The 25915-nt window shown below is 42.3% G+C and overlaps 2 protein-coding genes across 14 annotated transcripts in view; one reads left to right on the top strand and one right to left on the bottom strand.

Moving 5' to 3' along the window:
• Positions 1-7650, bottom strand: part of PPHLN1 (periphilin 1) — a 123156-nt gene extending 115506 nt beyond the window's left edge. For all 6 annotated transcript variants that reach the window (XM_054024513.1, XM_054024504.1, XM_054024533.1 and 3 more), the window contains exon 1: positions 7569-7650. The gene's annotated coding sequence lies outside the window, so the exon portion shown is untranslated. The remainder of the gene's footprint in view (positions 1-7568) is intronic.
• On the top strand, positions 629-25428 carry ZCRB1 (zinc finger CCHC-type and RNA binding motif containing 1). Of its 8 annotated transcripts, none has more exons than XM_054024602.1 (10): positions 629-984; positions 2330-2390; positions 3524-3579; positions 16967-17054; positions 17228-17256; positions 20630-20741; positions 20830-20937; positions 22858-22970; positions 23075-23150; positions 24533-25428. In XM_054024602.1, the coding sequence occupies exons 4-10, from the start codon at positions 16971-16973 to the stop codon at positions 24662-24664; spliced, it is 654 nt and encodes a 217-aa protein (XP_053880577.1). In that variant the 5' UTR covers positions 629-984; positions 2330-2390; positions 3524-3579; positions 16967-16970; the 3' UTR covers positions 24665-25428. The 8 variants fall into 8 exon arrangements, with proteins under 8 accessions (XP_053880577.1, XP_053880566.1, XP_053880580.1 ...); XM_054024591.1 differs by having other exon boundaries at positions 2321-2390; XM_054024605.1 differs by lacking the exon at positions 3524-3579.
• Positions 25429-25915: the final 487 nt, after the last annotated feature.

Raw genomic sequence — 25915 nt, 5'->3', positions numbered from 1 at the left:
AGCACCAGACGAAAGAAAAACCAGTCACCAAGAAATACCACAGTAGGAAGATGTGGAGTAAGATGTGCCCCATCAAAGTTTTATCCTCATCTCTAATAGTTTGACATTGGCTTAAACCCAGAAGCCTGAGGTTTTATACCCCTTCCAATTTATCATTAACTATAACAATTTTGAATATTCTTGTTGTAGTAAGAGGAGGCCCTGAGACATAAACCCTTGTATCAGAGGCCTGGTATGAGGCCTAAGGCCTGAACTAAAGTAATGGTCAAGACTTTGCTAACATAAAGCAAAGTTAAGCTGTGAGCCAGAGGCAGGCCCTGCTCACAGAAGCTGGCAAGGAAAGGGCTGATGCTGCAAAAAGAGACATACCTAAAAGGTACTAGACACCAGATATCAGAACATTCGCATACTTCTACATTCCACACTCAAGGAACAAGCTGACCCATCCCAATGACAGGGTCAAAAGGGTAATATGATGGATAGAGTTGTTTTGTTCGAATCAACATGTACAAGGTGAGAGGTGGCACCTTACTACGTAGAGGGGTTGTACCTTGCTGCATAGAGGGGTTGCACCTCAATACGTCAGGAGTGATGTGTAACTTGTTTGTATCTGTGTATACGAATGCATCCCTGAGTGGATATCTTTGTTCGGCCGAGGGGGTAGTGGAAAGTCCTGCCACTAACTGAGCCGGGTCCATTGCCAAGAGGCACCTATTAGTAGTATGCCCGGTAGACTAAGTAATCTACAGGGAACTGCAATTGTGTCCAAGGTCGCAATAAACCTAGTCGACGTGACTTTGCATCTTACTAGATTCTGTGGTTATTGGGGGTTCTCGTCGGGTCTGCTGTGTCAGCTATCTGTGCAGAGCTGGGACAGCACACAGAGGGAACACACGCACACAGCCGAGTGATATCAGCATTGGAGAAAGCAGAGCACTCTACCGGTAGCATCTGACAACACTGGTGACCCCGACCGCTGATCTGGTGAGTAAGCGAACCTGCCGTGGTAAAAATCGCAATCAAACCTCGAGCTAGGAAACCCCCTGATCCCCTCCCTTATAATCCCCACGGAGTTTAATAACTCTTGGACCCGCTGGATTGCCAGTAAAGGGGGTCCATATGAATTTAAAAAAGAGAGTGGGGAAACATGGACTGGTATATGTAGAGCGATGGTAGAAACCAAGGCTCTAAAAAATAATAAAAATAAAAAAGCAAGAATTCTGCAACTAATGTCTATGGTATAGTGAAATGGTTGAAACAGCATGCCACAAATTTGTCAGGGCAAGTAACAGTAACAAAGAAAGAGTTAAAAGAATCAAAAGAAGCTACACAGCCCTGGAATGCTCCCACTGCCCTTGCAGGGTGGCAAGCAGCCCAGAGACAACCAGTACAGGAACAGAGTGAAACACTGAAAACAGCTGCAAGTAACCTACAAAAAATACATGTGCCGTCCCCTGTTATAAATATTGGTGTTAAACAGCAGGCTTCAGGTAGCTACCCTGTGCCTGAAGAATGGGGACAGAAGTGGAAAAAGCTGGTCCTAGTAAAATTAAAAGATGAAGCGGGGTCCACTGCATTGCAACCACCACCTTATGATAAAAGCCAGGTTCCAGTTAAACTTAAACTGAGACCTAGACTGGTGCCTGTCAGAACAAGACAAGTAAGTGCACAGAAGGAAAGAGTAGCAAACAATACTTTCACAGAATTGGTAAATCAGATGAAGGAAAATATGGAACAGTTCACAGAGCACATTAGGAGACAGGAACTGCGACTCGATCGCAGGAGAGTGAATAAAAAAGAATTTCAAAGTAAAAAACCAAAATTAAGTGGGTTAACACATAGAATTGATGCATTAACACATGGAGTTGCCCAAAACCAGTTAACTGCAGCAAAAAAGGGCACTCCCGCCATCCATTTGGCATGCACACAAAAGCAACAGACATTGGGGGGACAAATTCAGGTTTTACAAGAGCAGGTAACTACCCCCATTCTCCTCTCAAAGCCAGGATAAAAAACAGGGGCGCGGTTCCTAACTGTGCAGGTTCCCAACTGCTTTGACCCATGAAACCACACTCCGCGCTCATATCTGAAAATAGAACCTTCTTTCTCAAATATTTTTACATACCAGTTAAGTTTTGTCCTTTATATGCTTTCTTAGTTTGCTAAATTTGCTGCTGCTGCCTGTACTTTCAAATATCTTGATAGAGTTAATCTCTCTTGGCTCAGGTCTCACTACCTTCCTAGGTTGCTATTCACCCACCCCCTTTCCCCCGCCTCTCCTCAATTCTGCTCTCTTTGTTTTAAAAGTTAAAAGTTATAGTTTTTACAGAAACCTCCAAAAGATAAAGCAATTGAAAACAGAATAAAACAAGAAACAAAAAGAAAACAAGGTAAAAACTTTACTTTAAATAAATCCAGTAAATTAAGTATTTTAACCCTTCAGGAATGCAACAGCTGGAATTATTCCTAACTTTCTTGAAGATATGGTTGCCAAGCAACAGAAATGCACACTCTGCTTCTAATCCTAACCCCTCACTAATATTTGAAACATGTTTCAGAGTAGCAGCCGTGTTAGTCTGTATCCGCAAAAAGAAGAACAGGAGTACTTGTGGCACCTTAGAGACTAACAAATTTATTAGAGCATAAGCTTTCGTGGACTACAGCCCACTTCTTCGGATGCATATAGAATGGAACATATATTGAGGAGATATATATACACACATACAGAGAGCATAAACAGGTGGGAGTTGTCTTACCAATTCTGAGAGGCCAATTAATTGGTTGGTAAGACAACTCCCACCTGTTTATGCTCTCTGTATGTGTGTATATATATCTCCTCAATATATGTTCCATTCTATATGCATCCGAAGAAGTGGGCTGTAGTCCACGAAAGCTTATGCTCTAATAAATTTGTTAGTCTCTAAGTTGCCACAAGTACTCCTATTCTTCTTTATTTGAAACATGGGCTTTTCTTATTTCCATATAGCAGAGTTTTAAAATAATGTTAAATATAAAGTAATGCAAAATTCCTTGTTACCAAATAAATACATTTGGCAAATCTTAATATATTTTTAACAATTTATGTAACAAGTTTTAAATAAGGTAATAATTTGTTTATTCAAATATAACCCTATTTATTTTTATTTTTGTTTGCCTTACTTTGTATAGTTATGAATAGAATTCTGGCGCCATTTGTTGTTAATTGTAAGTTTGTCCTGTATGTCATGTGTGTTGTTTTGTATTGTATGTTGTGTGTGTCACGTGACTATTTTTTATTATTTTTATTTTGTTGCAACAAAAGTCAATTTTATACCCTTTTAAAAATATATGTATATGTGGTACCACATTATTTTAAGATCATGGTTGGGGTATAATCGTAGTATCAGTAACACCAATTTTTGTGCAAGTTCAAAAACGTTTCAGTTACAAATATATGTACATATATTTCTGCCTCAACAAATAATGCAATTGCATACAAAAATAATTCTCTTATCAATCACAGGGTTTTTTTTTGTTTTTTAAGGTTTTTTTAAATTTGTTATTCAAAGAAAAAATGTAAGGGGAAACCTCAACATTAAGGTAAAGATAATATTAACAAAATGTTAATTTCTTGTTTGGGCTTTTTATAAACTTGTTTGCACTTTTAAATATACTTATAAGAATGTCATAACCAAAATGTTTTAAAATAACAATTTATGCATAAAGCTAACCAAACAATTTGAACAGGTTTCCACCTTTGGCTCCCAAACATAACAAAGCATCATGAAAGTATATCCTCAAATACCCTCAAAGTACTGTATTTAAAATTTATTTTGGTTTAATTTTATAGTTGGTTTAATTTTTTATGCTTTTCTTTTGTTATGTTATGTTAATGGGAAGCAGTGGTTGTTAAAGTTGTGCTTCTAAACAGTTAACAAGAGTGAAATTGGTATCACAGGGAAATTAACTCTAAAAAACTTGGAAAAAATTCTGTTAACTCCTTTGCTGAAACAAATTGTTCATCAAGGGAAAGCAATACACCTTCTCATGGAAGATTGTGAGCATTTATTTTAGCCGTTAAGCATTACATTTTGTATGAAATATTAGTAATGCACCTCAAATGAAAAAGAATGTCTATACAACAATTGAAAAAGTATAGCATGTGTTATAAAAGGCTCGGTCCCCTTGTTATCCATATAAAAGTCTAACTCCTCTTTTGAATCTCGCTAAATTCTAAGGGTATGTCTTCACTGGCAGAGTTACATCACTGGCAGTTACAGTGCTGCTGAGAGTGCTGAAGGGAAACTGCTGTTGTGTGTTTACACTGTCAGATGCTTGTGCAATAGAGTGTTCACACTTGCAACAGTATGGGGAGCAGTGCACTCTGGGCAGCTATCCCACAGAGCATCTCTTCCCCTTTTGTCGCTAAGAGTTGTGGGAAGGTGGAGGGGGTCGCAAGGCATTCTGGGTCTTGTCCTAATGCCCCATGATGCATTGCTTCGCATCCCAGCAATCCCTGTGCTTCCTTCCCCATTTGGCGCCATCTTTCAATCGTTTCTGTACTGCGTGCTCTCCTCTGCCTCTTCGGTCTGCAGGAATGGATCCCGCACTGTTGACCAATATGCTGCTCACTCTCACTAACACGTCACAAGTGGCAGTGTAGTTATTCCTTAAACTTCAAAGGCAAGAGCAGTTCAACATTAATCTCGCCATGCATAGTAGCTACGACACGAGATTGCTTGTGGCATTCATGAGGGTGCTGACCACAGTGGAACGCCCATTTTGGGCTCGGGAAACAAGCACTGAGTGGTGGGATCACATCGTCATGCAAGTCTGGGATGCAGAGCAGTGGCTGCAGAACTTTCGGATGAGGAAAACCACATTCATGGGAGTGTGTGATGAACTTGCCCCAGCCCTGCGGCGCAAGGACACAAGAATGAGAGTTGCCCTGTCGTTGGAGAAGCGCGTGACGATTGCACTGTGGAAGCTGGCTACTCCAGACTGCTACTGATCGGTCACTAACCAGTTCGGAGTGGGAAAGTCGACTGTTGGACTCATGTTGACGGAAGTGTGCAGGGCCATTAATCACATCCTGCTCCAAAAGACTGTGACTCTAGGCAACGTGCATGACATTGTGGATGGCTTTGCACAAATGCGTTTCCCTAACTGCGGAGGAGCAACAGATGGTGCACATATTCCAATTCTGGCACCAGACCACTTAGCCACAGAGTACATTAATCGCAAGGGGTATTTCTCAATGGTTTCCAGGCCCTTGTGGATCACCGTGGGCGTTTCACAGACATTAACATAGGCTGGTCTGGAAAGGTGCATGATGGACACATCTTTCAGAACATTGGCCTGTTCGGGAAGCTGCAAGCAGGGACTTTCTTCCCGGACCAGAATATCACCGTAGGGGAAGTTGATATACCCATTGTGATCCTGGGAGACCCTGTCTACCCCTTAATGCCGTGGCTTATGAAGCCATACACAGGGCACCTTGACAGCAGCAAGGGGCAGTTCAACAACAGGCTGAGCAAGTGCAGAATAACTGTTGAGTGTGCTTTTGGCCATTTAAAAACTGATTTGTTAAAAAAAGTTAAAAGAGCCACACTTTTTACAATAACTAAACCAGACCTGAATTAACGTAAGTCCTGATCCTACAGTGCACCCAACATGGAATCACACTAAAAGAGTATGTGGAGGGGTCTGAGTGCCCAGAGCAGTTTATGGGTTTGGAGCCTTAGCTTCATCCTTATTCATTTTTAGTTATGACTTAACTTGGAAAAAGTCATCTACAAAAAGCTTGCTAAGGGTGAAGGTATATAACCAATAACCATGAAAAAGGGAGCTGAAAATCTTGACACCTCTTTTGTCACATATCAGTTTTACATTCTTTTAGTTTACTAGTCAGAGATTACAAGGCTAGAAGGAACCAGGGTAATCATCTAGTCCAGTGGTCCCCAAACATTGTACCTCACCCCACCCCTTACCCATGTCTGCGCTTCTCACCCCCGGAGCCAGGACCCCATTGTTACTTGAAGGCCTCAATACAGCTCAAAATTATTTGCGGGTTCTCCCCAACCTGGCAAAGGTCCAGCCCACTCGCACCATTCTCTCTACAAAGCTCCAGTTCTTTTGCATTTTACAAATATTAATTAACACCTCTTTAAGATAAATAAATATCATTCATTTTACATATAGGCAGGGCTGCCCAGAGGGGGGCGCAAGTGGGGCAATTTGCCCCAGGCCCCGCAGGGGCCCCCACAAGAATATAGCATTCTATAGTATTGCAACTTTTTGTTATGGAAGGGGCCCCCAAAATTGCTTTGCCCCAGGTCCCCTGAATCCTGCATATAGGGGTATGTAACACTGAAAAATCAAGGACAAAATTTGTGTCCACCTCCAAAAATTGTAGTTTAAGTGATTTGCACATAGGATGCCTGTGGCAGGCCAGAGCTAGAAGCCAGTTGTTCTGGAACCCAGTCTGCTGCATTAACCACGGATTAGCTATTTTTCTTTCATGCAACATCCTTTTATTCAGTAATTTCATCATATTTAATTATTTGCTAGACATATTAATGTGTATGTCCCACAGCACATTGCAGAGATGGGTAAGCAGAAATAGCCCCATTGTAGAAATAGCATAGGCAAGTGCATAGACTGGTCTTAATCTTTCTAAAGGCACCTTAGGAACCTCAGTTAATACTAATTTTGAGACTGACCTGACTTTCTGATGGATCTCAGAAAGAATGTAAATTCAGTTTAAAACAAGACTTAGCTGCAGTATTAGCTAAGACATGAAATGCCACCACTTGGTTCCATAATTAGCCCTCCAAAGATCAGCAGCAAAGTTTGAACATGAGACCTTCTGACCCACACCACAGACCTCCACCACCTGGGGTGCCGGGACAATTTGTATAGAGGGGGTGCTGAGAGCCATTGAACCAATCTGTAAATATTGTATATGACAGAAACCATTTCAAACCAGGGGGTACTGCCACACCCCTAGGTCCAGCACCTATGTCTACTACTTAAGCTAATAAACACTTTACAAGTGGTTTCCCCAACTGCTTGGTAGGCACCAGGAAGGCAGCGTTGGGAAGAAAGATGCCTGGTCCCCTTTGCAGCTCTGGGGCAGAAGCAGGGGGGAGCGGTTACAATTTGCCAAGCACAGCGCGTGGGTCCCGACGCCTCAGGAGGCAGCCTGGCTACTCTAACGTATGAGGCCTGGGTTCCGTCTCAGCTCCGACCAAAGTGACCATCATCAACCGCAGTCACATGATCCGTGGAACAGGTGTGGGCCGCACCGACCCGTCAGCGGGAGGGGAGAGGAGATGGGAACTCGTGCACTCCCGGCTGCCTGCTCGCCGTGCTGCGGGCAAGCGGCTGCCGCGCTCCGCCCACCACAAGGGCAACGCAGGCTCGTGGGGAGCCGGGGCAGCTCAGGGTCGCAGCGGGGGCTCAAGCTGCTACCGTTCGCCCTGGGGCACGTGGCTGGGGCGAGGGGCCCTCGCGAGGCTGCGCACGCGGGACCAGAAAAACCGGAAACTACCCCCTCAACCGTTCTTAGCACCGCCTCGCGCACTTACCCCCCACGCGCCGGCTCGTGCTGTCTCTCCCCTAAAGCGACAGCGGCCCGGTTCGTGGTCCCAAGCCACTTCCGGCGCCTGTCGTGACGTAACCGGAACTACCAGCCGACCTCCAACTATTGTCGCCCGTTATTGGTTAAAGAGCGTGTTTATTTCTGACGTTCCCGGAAGGGCGCCGTAGGAGGAGTAGGGCTGATGAGTCCGCTTTCAGCGCGCCCGCGGAAAGGAGGAAGCGGCTGGGAGTAATGTCTTCCCGCCCTGCCTGAGCTGCTTCAGCGGCAGCTCCGCGTGAGGTGGGTGCGGGGGGCTCCGCGCGAATCCCGGCCCGGGCTGACGACGGCGTTTTGGTTCGCCCTCGTCCCGCGGGGCGGGGGTCGCGCCGGGATGGCTCTGGCGGAGATGGGGGGCGGGGTTGCGTCTCGTTCCTACCCTCTGCAAGGGGCGTGAATGACTTTCCCCCCTCACCCCGTCCCCGAGGGGCCAGAGCCGAGGTCCCGCACAGCTGGTCAGTGTCAGAGCTCCTATTGCTAGTGACTTCCGGGGGGAGCAGATCGGGCCCCGGGGTTGTAGCGCTGTAACTCTGTAGCCCCGAGCGGCACAGCCCCGCGTTATATCAACATAACGACGCTTTAGAGCGGTGTAGCTGGGAAGGGGAATAAGCAATATTAGTAAAACTCTGCACTAGTGCAACTGTGTCCACGCTAGGGCTTTTACTGGTGTGGCTATTTTACTTTGGTTAGGGATTTGGGTTTTCTTATTGAAATAATCACATTAGTAAAACTTTCAAGTCCTAAGGGCCTTGAGCCACGACAGCAGTTAATTTAAAGGCAGGAACTACAGCATTATGGCTTAGGGCAGGAACTATTCATGCAGCATGTGAGTTTCTGGGTGGGTTGTAAAGACTAGAAGGTGTTTGGCTTATAGCTCAGACACAGAAAGAAACCCCCCACATCAGGGATGTATCTGCAGTAGGGAAATGTTGAACTCATAATTCACTTTATCTGTTGATGGAAGCTATAGTGCAGAGAGAGCTATGATGCTTTTACCATCCTCAAAATTAGCCCTTCCTAGAGTGTGGTTAAATAACACTGTGGTAACCTGGGACCCATCTGCTACAGCCTCCACCAGGGGAGCTGAGTCCATTGGCAACTAAGGGTTCCTGGCTGTGAATTGCAAGCAGAGATAGGCATCTCCCTATAGTCTAGATTTAGGCACCTGACTGTGAGAGGGACAGAGTTTAGGATACCTAACTCAGGCTTTGCAGATCCCAGTCTTGTTCCAGAGATTTTCTAGGCACCTGCTAGTTAGGCATTGTAACACCTAAAGTCCCTTTGTGTATCTGGGCCTTAGACACTCTGAGTCTGAGTTCCCGGTCTTTAAAATTGAGATAATAGCATTTTCCTACCTCACTTGGGTGTTATGAGGATAAATACATTTAAAGACTCTGAGTTGCTCAGATATTATGGTAATAATGACTATATAAGTACCTTAGATAGATATGTGTAAATAACTACATCAGGTGCAGAGAGACAAGGTGAGGTAATATCTTTTATTGGACCAACTTCTGTTGGTGAGAGAGACAACTAACTCAGTTTCCCAGACCTGAAGAAGATCTCTGTAAGCTCAAAAGCTTGTCTCTCTCACCAACAGAAGTTGATCCAATAAAAGATATTACCTCACCCACCTCCTCTCTCTAATATCCTGGGACCAACGTGGCTAACACAACACTGCATACATCAGGTGCAACATTCCAGGTTCCAATTTTGATGGTTTGGTGGAGAGCCCAGCTATGACTTAATACACTGTTATGGTATACTGCAGCTGCACCTGCCGACATCAGGGGATGCACTTCCACAGGGGGGCTTTGACACAAGCCCGTCACAAGTGCACTGGGGGAAGATGGCACCGGCAGGACATCTGCAGCTGAGAGTAGAGCAGGGTCTTTAACCCTGGTGCTGAGCACTGTTAGTTATTCATGTTGTTCAAGAGCAAATGATTGTCCCAAAGACTACCTCGTCCCACTGGGATGAGACGGAGATTTCCTGATCTACCAATACGGGCTTCACACTATGCGACCTGAGTCATTGAGCCTTTCTTGACAACTTCCTTCACCTAGGGTAGTTAAGCACAGCTGCTGCCCTGCATCTTCACTGCCTGTGTTCGCCATCATTTTCAGGGTTCTCATTGGACGTGTCCATCTTGCATAATGTCCAAGGCGATGTTTTGGACCAGCCTTCATCGCTGATGGCATAGTTCTAACAAGCAATCCCCTACTTCATAGAATCAATCATAGAATATCAGGGTTGGAAGGGACCAATTCCCAACTAAATCATCCCAGCCAGGGCTTTGTCAAGCCGGGCCTTAAAAACCTCCAAGGAAGGAGATTCCACCACCTCCCTAGGTAAAGCATTCCAGTGCTTCACCACCCTCCTAGTGAAATAGTGTTTCCTAATATTCAACCTAGACCTCCCCCCACTGCATTTCACATTGCTCCTTGTTCTATCATCTGCCACCACTGAGAACAGCCGAGCTCCATCTTCTTTGGAACCCCCCCTCAGGTAGTTGAAAGCAGCTATCAAATCCCCCCTCATTCTTCCCTTCTGCAGACTAAACAATCCCAGTTCCCTCAGCCTCTCCTCATAAGTCATGTTCTCCAGACCCCTAATCATTTTTGTTGCCCTCCGCTGGACGCTTTCCAATATTTCCACATCCTTCTTGTAGTGTGGGGCCCAAAACTGGACAGAGTACTCCAGATGAGGCCTCACCAATGTTGAATAAAGGGGAATGATCACGTTCCTCGATCTGCTGGCAATGTCCCTACTTATACAGCCCAAAATGCCGTTAGCCTTCTTGGCAACGAGGGCACACTGTTGACTCATATCCAGCTTCTTGTCCACTGTGACTCCTACGTCCTTTTCTGCAGAACTGCTACCTAGCTATTCGGTCCCTAGTCTGTAACAGTGCATAGGATTCTTCCGTCCTAAGTGCAGGACTCTGCACTTGTCCTTGTTGAACCTCATCAGGTTTTTTTTGGCCGAATCCTCTAATTTGTCTAGGTCCCTCTGTATCTGATCCCTACCCTCCAGCGTATCTACCACGCCTCCCAGTTTAGTGTCATCTGCAAACTTGCTGAGAGTGCAGTCCACACCTTCCTCCAGATCATTAATAAAGGTATTAAACAAAACCGGCCCCAGGACTGACCCTTGGGGCACTCCGCTTGAAACCGGCTGCCAACTAGACATGGAGCCATTGATCACTACCCGTCGAGCCCAATGATCTAGGCAGCTTTCTATCCATCTTACAGTCCATTCATCCAGCCCATACTTCTTTAACTTGGCGGCAAGAATACTGTGAGAGACCGTATCAAAAGCTTTGCTAAAGTCAAGGAATAACACATCCACTGCTTTCCCCTCATCCACAGAGCCAGTTATCTCATCATAGAAGGCAATTAGGTTAGTCAGGCACGACTTCCCCTTGGTGAATCCATGCTGACTGTTCCTGATCACTTTCCTCTCCTCTAAGTGTTTCATAATTGATTCCTTGAGGACCTGTTCCATGATTTTTTCAGGGCCTGAGGTGAGGCTGACTGGCCTGTAGTTCCCCGGATCCTCCTCCTTCCCTTTTTTAAAGATGGGCACTACATTAGCCTTTTTCCAGTCATCTGGGACCTCCCCCGATCGCCATGAGTTTTCAAAGATGACGGCCAATGGCTCTGCAATCACATCCACCAACTCCTTTAGCACCCTTGGATGCAGCGCATCCAGTCCCATGGATTTGTGCTCATCCAGTTTTTCTAAATAGTCCCGAACCACTTCTTTCTCCACATAGGGCTGGTCACCTCCTCCCCATACTATGCTGCCCAGTCTAGCAGTCTGGGAGCTGACCTTGTTTGTGAAGACAGAGGCAAAAGAAGCATTGAGTACGTTAGCTTTTTCCACATCTTCTGTCGCTAGGTTGCCTCCCTCATTCAGTAAGGGGCCCACACTTTCCTTGACTTTCTTCTTGTTGCTAACATACCTGAAGAAACCCTTCTTGTTACTCTTAACATCTCTTGCGAGCTGCAACTCCAAGTGCGATTTGGCCTTCCTGATTTCACTGTTGCATGCCTGAGCGATATTTTTATACTTCTCCCTGGTCATTTGTCCAATCTTCCACTTTTTGTAAGCTTCTTTTTTGCGTTTAAGGTCAGCAAGGATTTCACTGTTAAGCCAAGTTGGTCGCCCGCCATATTTACTATTCTTTCTACACTTCAGATGTTACACCCTTCCACCATCATGAGGTACAGGTCGAACTCTATGGGGCGCTCAACAATAAGCACACCTGTAATCAGCTGAAGCGAAAAAGTTCAATGCCCTGGCATTTCGCGATTACGAGGCATATTATAGCCAAGTGGTGGATGATGATGAACTCTGCTTAGCCAGGGAGACTTAAAGCCAGCATTCCGTGCGATCCACGATCTCAGCAGTCAATAGGTAGTCATTGTGAATGTCATCTTGAACAACAGCCAAGGCCATCCATGTAAATCAGATAATGATATCCTCTCACGCTGGCTTGAACATTATTACAGTGCTCAGAGCTGGATGATTTGGTAGCCACTGTGATATCAGACCCAGACACTTGTACTGACGCACCAACTTTGGATGAAGTGAAGCGAGCCATCTGCAAACTGAAAAACAGATGCGCAGCCGATGCTGATGGCATTCCCCCAAAGCTGCTAAAATGCACTATTGACCCTGTAATGGAATTACTTCTGGCCATCTTTCACCTGGTGTGGAGAATTGGAACCTTGCCAACTTCCTTAGGAAGGACAGTATTGTGATTTCGCTTTATAAGGGCAAGGGACTGTGCAGTGAATGTAAGAGCTACAGGCCGATCACCTTGCTGTCTGTGCCAGGGAAGGTGTTTGCGCATGTTCTGCGCATTTGGAGCCCCCGCTGCATCGGAAGCGTCACCCCTAACTGTCAGGCTTTATGAGGAGCAGGTCCACAAGCGTTTTGGTCCTCTGCTTGTTGTCAGAGATACATCACGAGGTCAAAAATCCCCTGCACGTGGCGTACGTCGATCTTAAGGCTGCATTTGATTCAGTTGACACTATGGAAGCCTTAAAGGGCGTAGGTGTCCCAGCCACTCTGCTGGACTTGATTAGCGAGTTGTTTAAAGGAACCACTGCCCATATACATCTTGGGAATTAGAAATTGGCATCTTTTAAATCAGTATCTGGTGTCAGGCAGGGCTGTGTCCTGGCCCTGCACACTTTTGTTAGGCAATGAATTTCATAATGCAGAGTTCCATCAAATCCATAGCCATTAAGACAGGTGATCTTTTGCTTTTAGACAGTGGTGGCCAACCTCCGGGTCGCGAGACAGTTTGTTTACATTGACCGTCTGAAGGCATGGCCGCCCGCAGCTCCCAGTGGCCAGGAGCGGCAATCCACGGCCACTGGGAGCTGCGGGTGGCCGTACCTGCGGATGGTCAATGTAAACAAACTGTCTCGTGGCCCACCTGACGGGCCACAGGTTGACCACCACTGCTCTTAGACCTTGACTATGCGAATGATGTTGTTCTTCTAGTACAGAGCCTCAACAGGTTTCGCAAGGTACTCCAGCAAATGGAGGAGGAGTTGGCTAAGGATGGCCTCCATGTTAATCGATCAAAGATAAATCTGCAAAATCTAGGATCAAGTCCATGCACAACCCCAATCTCATCGAATAATGAAACTGTTGAAGCACTTTCTAGCTTTTGCTATTTGGGTTCTATACTCACCAGTTCCTCCAGCTCTTACATGGAGGTTCTCCACTGGATGGGCATTGCAGTGTCTGCCCTGGGTCATTTACAACAAATATGGAATAAACGTTATCTCGGCATGACAACCAAGTTCAGGATCTGTTCAAACTGTTTCCTCTCCACACTGCTGTATGGTTGCGAAACATGGACACTATGCTGCTCAGACTAGGCAAAGCTGGGGGCTTGCCAATGTTGTATATTGGGAATAAAGTGGAATGGCTTTATCTATAATGCAAATTTTTATGGTTGCTCCAGTCTACAGACTCCTGGGGCCATTGTCTGCAGATGGTATCTTACACTTTTCGGACATGTTGCAAGAATGCCACAAGACATTCCAACGAATGCCATTTTCTAGATGGCTTGTAACATCCAGGATAAAATTCCACCAACTGAGGAATGGAGGCAGCCCAGAGGCAGACCTCCTATAACATGGGTGCATCAAGTCTGTTCCGACATTAGATTCTCAGCTTGTCAAGCTCTTGCTACTGTACAGGAACGGAACAAATGGCATATGATCACTGCTACCGACTGTTTGGCCAAGCGTTGAAGAAGAAGAAGATATATCGGGTGTAGTCAGATCCAGAAGGCAGGATGGCTGATGGTATCACAAAACAAAATAGAGGAGTGGAAATCAAGGCAGAAGAACTCGTATCCAAAATTGGTTGGCCTGAGTGTGGATTAGTTCAGCAGCGAATGTGGGTTGTTTAAATGCGTCATAGGCCAAGTATAGAAAAGTTATGTTGCGACTCAACAAATCAATCAGAGCCTTGAACTTATTATTCTCTATCTCAGTAAGGCTTTATCCCTAACTTGAAAAGGTCCAATTTATACTGAAAGACATTTTCAAATTTTGCTTCTAAGTCACAAAAGGTAATGGCAAGAAAAAAGTCACATATATAGATTGTTGCACAGGTTCTGCACCCCCAAGGTTGCCAAGTGGTTGTCACCCAATCAAGCTGTCTAATGTTTGTCAGCCTGCAGACCATTGTTCTGCTCGCTAAAATGAGACCTGCTGGGGAGAGTCACGAGTTGTAGGAGAGTTTAGCTTATGTTTTTCTCTGAGGCAAACTAATTGCCCTCTATCCATGGAACAAGCTTTACCCATTCTTCTCCCTGCCCCCCATATGGCAGAGATCCATAATGCAGAACCCGCAAAGCTTTTAACATTTCCTTTGAATACAGCACTTTGTGTCTGGATAACCACACTTATGGCCATCTATTTGGAAGGCATGGTGCCTGGTCAAATTGGTTAGCCTTGACTTAGGGCATTTAATGCCAAGCAGTAAGGGAGTCTAGGAATATGTGGGCAGCCTACATAGCACCACAAGTAACATCTGTCCTTCGTTGTGAACCTTTTCTGTGTTTTTATTTGCATAACCTTTATCACCTCATATACTTGTGCCAAAGGAAATACAGTTCCTAAACAGAGAAGGGAAGGAAAGGAAAACTCAAAAGCTCAGTCAGTAGCTGCCACCCACACAGATTGCACTGCAGCAAGCACTTGGGAAATGAAGGGGAAAGCACTTGGGAAATCAATGTGTTATAGGAATGTACTCTCTACAAGTTGTTGAAGCAGAGTGTTAGAAAATATCCAGGGTTTGACTATGGTGTGGCAATAGTCATTCCTTAGTTAAGGGTGAAAATAGCCTCCCTTTATAAATCTGTTTGTTTGGTTTTTTTTTAAACTGTCCCCCTGGGAACATCTGCAAAAAGAAACCAATCTCCTTAAATTTCACTTCTTGTGTATCATCCCAGGGTAGATATTTGCTGGGAAGTTCTAAGGGAAAAAACAGAAAAAGTTAGTTTTTCAGAAATTGTCATTGATTTTTTTTATTTTTTTCCCTAAATCTTTTTGACTTGTATTTCATTGGCCTACAAACTCATTTTTTTTTAAATTGTCTTTGGGAACTCCTTGATTTATAATAAATGCTACAATAAGGTAGACAAGAAAGGAATTAACTGGGGTTTCATTAGAGACGGTTTATGGCACAGGAAGGCTGGGAGAGAAGGGCCTGAGGCAGACATGCCAAATCCATGAAAAAAACGCAGAAATTGATCTTGGTTTTAGCTTACTTGGCTTATGAGTTGCTTGTTTGCTAGTTTTTGGCTTGTTGCTTGTTTTGTTTTTATTGGCTCTGGGCAAGTGGGGGAGAGAGTCAGGGGTGCACAGGGGGCTCACCGCAGTCCCAGACTGCACGCCGGGGGATCCAGTCACATAGAGTGTTGGTCTTCTTTGGGATTGGCTTGGTTTGGCCTTGTTTTGAAATGGGATTAGCTTGATTTTTGGCTTCTTGTAAAAGTTGGGGTGCTTATTTACTGCATGAAAATTGGCAACTGTGGCCTGAGGAGAACAGGGAAGTGTTCTTTTCCCCCGCCCCAAGCCAAAGAAGCAAGGAGGAACTAGGAAACTGTCCATCTATCTTGCTCTCGTGCTTAAAGGACACTTTGTTAATTAAGGACAGTTTGTCATTTTGATATTCTTTGTTTACTATTTTGTTCTGAATTTTGAATCAAGCCAAGACTGCACAATGAGCCAGAAACAAGAAATGTTCTATGCAGAGTTGTGTGCCCCTTAAATGTCAGGATGGAGTGATTTGGTTGTTCTCTCTCTCCTTCCCTCCCCCTTTTCCTGTTACCTACAGCTACAATCTGGCCCACGCTCACACAGAGAGCTGTTTCCACATGTGCATATGCAGTTTTAAAAATAATTTATATTTTATAAACAACATAAAAATGTAAACATGGATGAGGGCAGAGAGAAAGGGAAAGGAATGGTAGAAGTGGTGATGGACTAAGAGAGTATGAGACAGGACTGGGTTGCAAGAAGCTGTGCTGCCTAGTCTGCTACCTCCAGAGCCTCCTGTGTGGAGAAGGGAGTGCATGTAGGAGAGATGCAGATCCTTAAAGAAAGGGGGGAAAGGAAAATACTGAGTTCCGCGGAGACTTAGATGCAGGGATATAGGGGGTGTCAGTTACAAGGAAATGAAAGAAAAACATAACTGTTTGGTATGATAAATAACACTGCTAATTTTTAAAGTTAATGAATTATTGTTATTTCCCCCCCCCCAATTATTGAGGTATTGGTTTGAAGAGATTTGCTGTTTATCTTATCAGTATGGATTTCTAATGTTGAACTCAGCTGACCTACATTTTGCATCCAGAGAGGCAAATCATTCAATCCTTATTCAAACAATACTTTCATTAACTTCAGGAATTGACCAAAATGTCTAATGATAAATGGAATAGTACCTGTTTTATTTAGTCTGTAAGCTGAATTTATTTCACAAGTCATTCAAAGCTCATTTTAGTAGAGTTGGCTTGTGCCAACTTTACTGATTTTGTCCTGTCCTAGTCAATTGGTAAGTCATGAGCAGTAATACTGCTTTGATTTTTCCTTTACACTGTGGAACATGAAAGTGAACATTGATTTAATGTCAAACTGTATAGGGAAATCAAAGCCACGTTACACCCACAGTTTTAACATATGACTGTACAATATATATTTGGAAGAGCTCATCTTTTTATTTAAATTGAGATCACTTTATTGAAAACAACTAGTTAATCTCTCTCTCTCTCTCTCTCTCTCTCTCTCTCTCTTCCCCCCCCCCCCCCAGTAAAATGAGTGGTGGGTTAGCACCAAGTAAAAGCACAGTGTATGTGTCCAACTTGCCCTTCTCTCTGACCAACAACGACTTATACAGGGTAAGCACATCTGCGTGTAAAAGAAGTTGCATTATTTAGATTAATATGCAGCCATTATGTAAAATGCATCATCTGTGTTGTGTATATTTTAAACTTTTGTGAACTGTCATTTTGTTACAGTGTTTGATTTAACAACAGACTGCTAAACCTATATATAATGCTCTTTGTTTCAGATTTTTTCCAAGTATGGGAAAGTTGTTAAGTAAGTATAAACATGGCCTGGCATGTTGTTTTTCTTCAAGTTGGTCTCCAATATTTAGTGCTTTTTCTTTCTTTATGTACTTTGTACACTTAAAATTTATTTTAAGCATGAAGTAGAGAACTGTATTGAATCTTTTTTTCCATATTTAATACAGTGTAAATTTAATTGCACTCTTGTAACAGTTGGGAGTTTGTTGCAGTCACACTCATGATATAAGTATACATCAGAGACTAATAGTGCTCTGAAAGTCGATTCCCTGGAGCAAGCAGGATACTGTTATGTACTGGGTTGCCTCTCACTGAAGTGCTTTAAATAAGACTCTCATTTTACTAACCTTCCTCCTCACAAGTGTGGACTCTATATGACTTTAGACAGTTTTGAAATGAGTAGACACTTCTAAATACTAGCCCCGGGCCAGTGATGAGGCATTTAAAAATAAGATTGTTGATCTCACTAGGATCATAGCAAAATGCAACGAGCTGGTATTAGCTCTTAGTCTCAAAATAGATTCTGAGACATTGAAGAAAGAGAATTTGTAGCTTCAAGGCTCCAGCCCCTTTTCGGGAAGATAAACTTACCAATACTTTAAAATGTAAACCATAATAAAATACATCTTCAGTATACCTTCACAATCAGTAGGAAATGCCCATCAAACCACAGGCAATAGAAAAAATAATTTCTAATTCATTTAAAGTCAGTGGGAAACCTTAACTGGGTATGCTTAGTATAAAAAAGGAGCCTTTTTCATCTTTCTCTCATTTCTAAACGGAGGTTCCTGCTTCATCTCAGGACATAAGCAGACACTGATCTGTCTCTCTTTGTCACTTCAAGATTATAAAGTCCCAAGCAGTCCTTTTTCCTTAGGAAAAAAATTAGAAAAATTAAAGGGGTGAAAATGGCACAGACTGAACCAGGGACAAAATAAGCAAGAAGCCCAGTAGAGCATGTGTTGGCCACTTATCCTATTTGTATCTTTTCTGTTCAACACCAAGATGACTGATCTGACAAGTGGCAGCCTTAAGTTGAAAGCTCACCATTCAGAAAGGGGTTCCATAAACTGTTAAGCCCAAATAGTAATTAGTCTTCAAGTTTTATTATTCAATGTGATTCAATTCAAGCTTTATAATTCAATTTTTTTACACCACAAGAGAGCTTTTCATTGTCAGGCCCAGTCAGAGAACTCTGTATGCTTTTTATATTTGCTATTAGAAGCAGATCCACATTTTACCTGTACCCCTCCTTAAAAAGTGTTTGTTCTCTTTAGTGTTTTGCTGCTCATTGCTATGTTCCCTGTAAGCTGCGTGGCTGCACAGGCCGCCAAGGAGTCAATCAAGTGCCATGCACTTGATTAGCAGAGCTGCACACATAGAATCATAGGGCTGGAAGGGACTTCAGGAGGTCATCTAGTCCAACCCCCCCTCCCTCAAAGCAGGACCAATCCCCAACTAAATCATCCCAGCCAGGGCTTTGTCAAGCCTGACCTTAAAAACCTCTAAGGAAGGAGATTCCACCACCTCCCTAGGTAACCCATTCCAGTGCTTCACCACCCTCCTAGTGAAAAAGTTTTTCCCAATATCCAACCTAAACCTCCCCAACTGCAACTTGAGACCATTACTCCTTGTTCTGTCATTTTGAGTTGCATTTATTTTGTTTTTGGATAAAGAATCTGCACAAAACTGTTCTTGGGCGCTTAACAACAAACAAGTAAGCTACAGAAAAATGCCATGGCAAAAGGTACCACTGAGAACAGTCTAGATCCATCCTCTTTGGAATCCCCTTTCAGGTAGTTGAAAGCAGCTATCAAATCCCCCCTCATTCTTCTCTTCTGGAGACTAAACAATCCCAGTTCCCTCAGCCTCTCCTCATGAGTCATGTGCTCCAGCCCCCAATCATTTTTGTTGCCCTCCGCTGGACTCTTTCCAATTTTTCCACATCCTTCTTGTAGTGTGGGGCCCAAAACTGGACAGAGTACTCCAGATGAGGCTTCACAAATGTCGAATAGAGGGGAACGATCACGTCCCTTGATCTGCTGGCATTGCCCCTACTTATACAGCTAAAATGCCGTTAGCCTTCTTGGCAACAAGAGCACACTGTTGACTCATATCCAGCTTCTCGTCCACTGTAACCCCTAGGTCCTTTTCTGCAGAACTGCTTCCTAGCCATTCGGTCCCTAGTCTGTAACAGTGCATGGGATTCTTCCGTCCTAAGTGCAGGACTCTGCACTTGTCCTTGTTGAACCTCATCAGGTTTCTTTTGGCCCAATCCTCTAATTTGTCTAGGTCCCTCTGTATCCTATCCCTACCCTCCAGCGTATCTACCACGCCTCCTAGTTTAGTGTCATCTGCAAACTTGCTGAGAGTGCAGTCCACACCTTCCTCCAGATCATTAATAAAGGTATTAAACGAAACTGGCCCCAGGACTGACCCTTGGGGCACTCTGTTTGAAACCGGCTGCCAACTAGACATGGAGCCATTGATCACTACCTGTTGAGCCCGACAATCTAACCAGCTTTCTATCCACCTTATAGTCCATTCATCCAGCCCATACATCTGGTGATGTGTGTTCAAATTTCCTTCCCCCCACTTCTCTGCAGCTGTGTTGCTCCTGCCCTCTGCCTTGGAGCCGCTGGCCAACCGCTCCTGGGACCCTCCTGCTTCCTTTGCAGAGCGGAGGGTAGGGGAGGGCACTGATGTCAGGGTGTCCTCCTCCCCCCTGCCCATGTACCCCATCTCTGCAGAATGGGGGACAGGGCTCAGGAGCAGGACAGAGCTGCTGGCAGGTGCTACAGTCTGAATGAGCTTTCTGGTGATTGTCTCTCTGCTTAAAGAGACAGTGCATGGTGTATCATACACTTCTCCAGCAGCAAGCGCATAGACACTGTCTCTGTGTCTCTCACATACAGGTACACACACATACACTGGTGTTTTTACCTCTTGGTACTTCCTGCAATGCACATATATTCTCTGTAATTTTATTCTTTCAAAGTGCTGTTATTTTCCTTTTTTTGACTGCTATGCATCTCATAATTTTATTTCTCTCTCATACTTAAATTTAATTTTTTGACTAGTGAGTTCTAAAATGCCTAACCTGTCCTGGTTGGAGTAATTATCCCTATGGTAACTTTTTTAAATATATATTATATCTAGGTTTTTTGTTTCTACTGGTGGTGCACATCCGCACATTACCTCGATATTGGCGCACATAACAAAATTCATTCCGTACATGGATGGATAAAATTACAGGGAACATTGGCTCGTATAATTAACAATGATATTTAACATAAAGCTGATACTTGTGGGTATTTATAAGTAATGAAAAATGGCTTGATAGGATTTTTCCCCTATCAGTAACTTTGTTATATGTTTATTTTCAGAGTTACTATTATGAAGGACAAAGACACCAGGAAGAGTAAAGGAGTTGCATTTATTTTGTTTTTGGATAAAGAATCTGCACAAAACTGTTCTCGGGCGCTTAACAACAAACAAGTAAGCTACAGAAAAATGCCATGGCAAAAGACTGGGAGAGTTCAGATTTCTCAAATGTGGACTCAGGTTTTTTTTCCTTTTGGTTTAGTTATTTGGAAGAGTGATAAAAGCAAGTATTGCTATTGACAATGGAAGAGCAGCGGAATTCATCCGTAGACGTAACTACTTCGATAAATCTAAATGTTATGAATGTGGGGTGAGTAAATTACACGATGGATCTAAAACAAATGTTTCCATCTTTGTTCTTGGTTTATGTTGTCACTAGTCTTGCCCCACACACATCACATCATTCCTTGTGGTAGCATCATGAAGCTCACATCAATATTTTCTCCACTTCAGCAATGATTCTAGCCTGGACTTCTCTGGGTATTTGGGGTCTTCTAGAAATATGACTACCTGGTAACTATAAACATATGTGCAATCAGCACTGTAATATTATAATCAATACATCTAATGCTGTATTACAAACAAAAGTATCTATTTTTTGTTTTATAACTGTTCTTTCTTCTACACCTCTGAAACTGCTTGATGCATTTGGAGAGGAGAAATGTAAATTATACTAACAAGCCTGTGTAGCCTTTATTTTAAACTGAATGAATTGATAGTTCTGTGGTAAATTGCAGTGAGACCAGCTCCTGTTGCTACAGTTTAAAGATAAATAGGGTGGAGATTTGGAGGCTCTAGGAACACACAAAGAATGAGGACTGTAGCCCAAACACAGTTACAAGTAAAAATTATAAGTTACGCTCACATACCCATTTACTCAGTCTGAGAGAGTACATGTACTGGGCCAATGTCATATCCATACTCACGTACCCAAAGATTTCATAGAGTAGGGTAGATCTTCAACAGGTGGTCATAGAGACGGGGTGGTTCCTGCTTGGGACATCCCAATGAAGTCTTCCATGGGTCTTCCTCCCTTGGGGTCTTCCCTCCTGTACCCAATCAGGGAACCTCTTTTATATTGTTGTTCTGACCACATCTAACACCTTATGCATATACATGAAGGTTTCAACCCTCTTTTATTTATCTGTATTTCCACACACCATGAATATTGGGGTGCCTTGTTTTTCATTGGTTGTTGTCTTTCTTCATCTTATTCTCATTAGCATCTATGCACAATGTGTCCTGCAGTCAAAGCAGGACATCCCATGATGTTATAATCAGGCATCTTGCAGTCTATACAGCTACATTATAACATATTGTCTGTAACATCACTTATTGGCCCATTCTTTCCAGTCATCTTGTAATCTTACTGGCATAAGGTTATTCTTCGGTTACTCATTCATGTCAAGCATTTGATAGCCATACTAGGCTGTAGGCTAAGCTAAACTGTTACGGGCCTCAGCCTGTAGGCTTTGCATTCGAGCCATGCTTTACTTATGTACCTACCACCTATACACTCATCACTCCTAAATACTCATCAAGCATATACCTCTATAATCCTACAATTTAAATCTATTTAGCACACATTGATTATATATGAAATAGCATATGAGTTCACCATAACACCAAATAACACAATGATAAATGGATGATAAAATGAACTAATTGGATGCAAGTATGTGAGGGAGAGGATCATTTTTTATATATATATAACACCTATTTTCTATGAATTTAGATACATCTAAGCAAATTCCATACTTCAGATTAAGCTAAGATTTTAAACTGAGTTTTGGATAATTTTAATATGAATAATATTAATAATAGTTATTTAAATACCCATTCTTACCATCTTCAAATCAGAAATGTCATTGCTATCATGATTCTCTGACCTCCGATACTGAGGACCATGTGTGATCTTGAGTGTAGGTTACTTGCTAGTGTATTCAACTTTTACAACAGCCAAATAAAAATGTGTTGTTTTTTCCTTTATAGTTGATTCCAAAGCATAACTTGTGACTAGCGTACAGTATCACTGCTAACTTTTCCCATTTCCAGGGTAAATCTGCAAGTAAGGGTTTATTTTATTTGCATTCTACATACCAGTGCAACATTCCTCTTCTTTTATTAAAACTGCTTCCATTTTGAATTGTTTAATGTTAATTTTCCTAAGGATATACTTAGTGCCATGTTTTTAATTGCTTCTATTAACCTATGTTTCTTTTTCTCTAAGGAAACAGGACACTTAAGTTATGCTTGTCCTAAAAATATGCTAGGAGAACGTGAGCCTCCAAAAAAGAAAGAAAAGAAGAAAAGGAAGAAAATAGTTGAACCAGAAGAAGAACTGTATGGGCACCTACATTTAAATATCCACACTCTTTACTCTTATTGTACTGTGTTTTTAAAATGAAGTGCATCTGTTTTATATTTTTACTTTTTACACTATTTAGTGAAGAAGAGGAAGAAAGCGAAGATGAGGGTGAAGATCCTGCCCTGGATAGCCTCAGCCAGGCCATAGCTTTTCAGGTACTAAATTGAATTACAGTATGTATCTTTGTTTCTAAATAATTTTTAAAGCAACTTCAAATAAAAATTACAAGCATCTAGACTATATCTCGCACACACACACATCTATACAGCAACCCTCCCTTCTGTGGTATTCTGGAAAGTCATCCTCACTGTTTTCTAATCTGTCCAAAACATGGTGAATATTGTCTTTTTTTAATGCTGCAACCATTCCAGCCCTTCCTAAAATCACTCCACTAGTTTGCTGTTGCCACCCATGTCAGATCCAAACTCCTCATTCTTACCTTCAAGATTCTTCACAACTTTAGCTGTTTCTATCTGGATGTTGTCACTTCTGCTCCCCCAGCCCCTCTTGACTCCTGACATCATATTTGCTTAGCTCAATCTGGATGCCTCTCAAAAAGCCCTTTTTCAAGACTCACTTATCAGTGTAACTTTATAAGATTTAAAAAAAATCTAATCCATCATGACACCTATGATAGACTCTCAGATTTTTTTATTTAAGTTTATTCTGCTATCGGGTTTTGTTTCATTATAGAGCCTGCCATGAAATTTGGATCTTTGTTCAGATTAAAAAACACATACACAAATTCAGGGAGGCTCAGCCTTATAATTATTTATTATTATTCTGGTAATTCATAGATCTTAAGACCTGAAGGGACCATTAGATCATCTAGTCTGAGGTACATAAAATCCCCCACCATCCACCTCCCCAAAAAAGCCCTTCACTAATGGAATATAGAGGTCGAGAATGAAAATGCTAAAAAGTCAGTAAATACTTCATGTACTTCAGTACCCATGTGAGGTATGTATAATAATTGGAGTGAGGGACTGCTCCCACTAAAATCAGAACCAGCCAAACCTTCAGCCTTTACTTGAACAAAAGAACTTTTATTTTGGGTATGGACTGGTTCATTCATTCTTTCAATGACAAAATCTCAGTTCCTTGTTGTTTCCAAGGCTTCTCTACTAATGTCAACCCACAATACAAAGTATACTTGGCTTCAAAGGGTTTCCAACGTATACTGTAGTCTTAAGGCTCATCTATATTTGCAAGTAGGTCAGTTCCTTACAGTGGTTGTTGGCAGTGGGTCTTCCTGCACTGGTGCTGAAGACTGTTTACCCACTAGCATACAAGGGACAGCATTGTTTTCAGCATCATTTCAGAATTCATTCTGCCTCAGGTAATCAGTCCATTTAAGAATGCTAATGAGCCCTAAAATTATTTTTGTTTGTTTGTTATTCCAAAAGAGTCTAATACACACACATTAAATATTACACCAAATAATATTTGCATTACTGCATTTAATGTATTGCATAGTACCTATTACTTTTTATCAAAATAATAGTTCATATTTTCCATTTTTGCAATTGCATTGTAGCAAGCCAAAATTGAAGAAGAGCAGCAAAGATGGAAACAGACTGCAGGGGAACCTTCAACGTCTGACGATTCGAGAAGACCACGGATTAAAAAAAGTGCATATTTCAGTGATGAGGAAGAATTTAGTGACTGATTTATATATACATAGAGTGTACATTTGTACAGTATTACAAAGCTGTCTGTAATATAGCTTTGTTTTAGAGCTAAAGAAAGTTGCTGCTAAAACTTGTGCTATCATAAATTAAACAAAAATACTAATTTCTAATGATACTTCTAATACAATGTCTGGTTTCAAATATCATGTTTCTGAATTTTTAATTTGAGTTTAGCATCCTGAGTTAGACCTGGATCCTTCAGCATGTAACATTGAGGCCTTAATGTTTCAGCCCTGGGTAGAGGGACAAACCCAAGGCTTGTGCACCACTTAAGTTCTGTTTGCCAGTGGAGCTTGCTTTGGTCCGTCCTCATGGGGCTGAATTTCACCCTCAGTGACCATTATTCTAAAGTGTAGGCTGTTGTAATAGGATAACTGCAAAATAGAATCTAAATTGCCAACTGCTATGTTATAACTTTAGTCAGTGTTTGTGAAACAATTTAGCAAGTTGCTGTTATTTAAGAGGAACATTAAAAGGCTTTATTCTGTTTTTGTTCTGGATCTATGTACAGTTTTAGTAATTAATCATTGCTTATCCTAAAACTACTATTGAAAATACAATCTTTCTGGGAATCACAAAAGTTAAGTGAGATGTGGTGTTTAGGAATGTTGTTTACTGAAAATCTCCATGAGAATTTTTTAAAGATTGCTGGCAATTTTATTTTAATGCATTAGAGGAATATGTGTATTTTTAATGAATATGCTTTCTTTTTTTAAATAAATATTTGAAGACTCTCAGTGGAGATGGAGGGCTTGCCGCTGCACTCTTATTCAAGTGTAGAGACATAGTATGACTTAATTACTAATTGTTTACAATGTTAGATCAAGGCTAGGTGACAGTGCATGTGTTTCATGCTAGCAGTTCTCTATCTCGGTATTTATATTGTCCTCATCATTATGATACCAGAATGCTAATAATATATAGTGATTTTTTTAGAGCTCTATGTTCAAAGCACTTTACAAACACTAAGTAACTTTTACAATATATCTGGTAGGTAGGTAATATTATCCCCAATTTACAAATGTGGAAACTGAATAGAGAGAGAAAGTCCTTTGCCAAAGGCTACAAAGCAAGCCAGTGACAGAGCTTGAATTAGATATTGGGACTTCTGTCTTGCTGCTGTAATTCCTTCAGACTACATTTCCTTGAAGGTATTTCATTAGCGAAAACTCTTCCAAGTTTAGTCTGTTGTCACTGAACTATGTATACTTACTTTCTAGTACATATAC

Source organism: Malaclemys terrapin, chromosome 1 (genome assembly GCF_027887155.1).
Source record: "Malaclemys terrapin pileata isolate rMalTer1 chromosome 1, rMalTer1.hap1, whole genome shotgun sequence".
Taxonomy (NCBI): Eukaryota; Metazoa; Chordata; order Testudines; family Emydidae; genus Malaclemys; species Malaclemys terrapin.
Note: the sequence above shows the minus strand (reverse complement) of the source record. Positions and strands in the feature narration are given on the sequence as shown.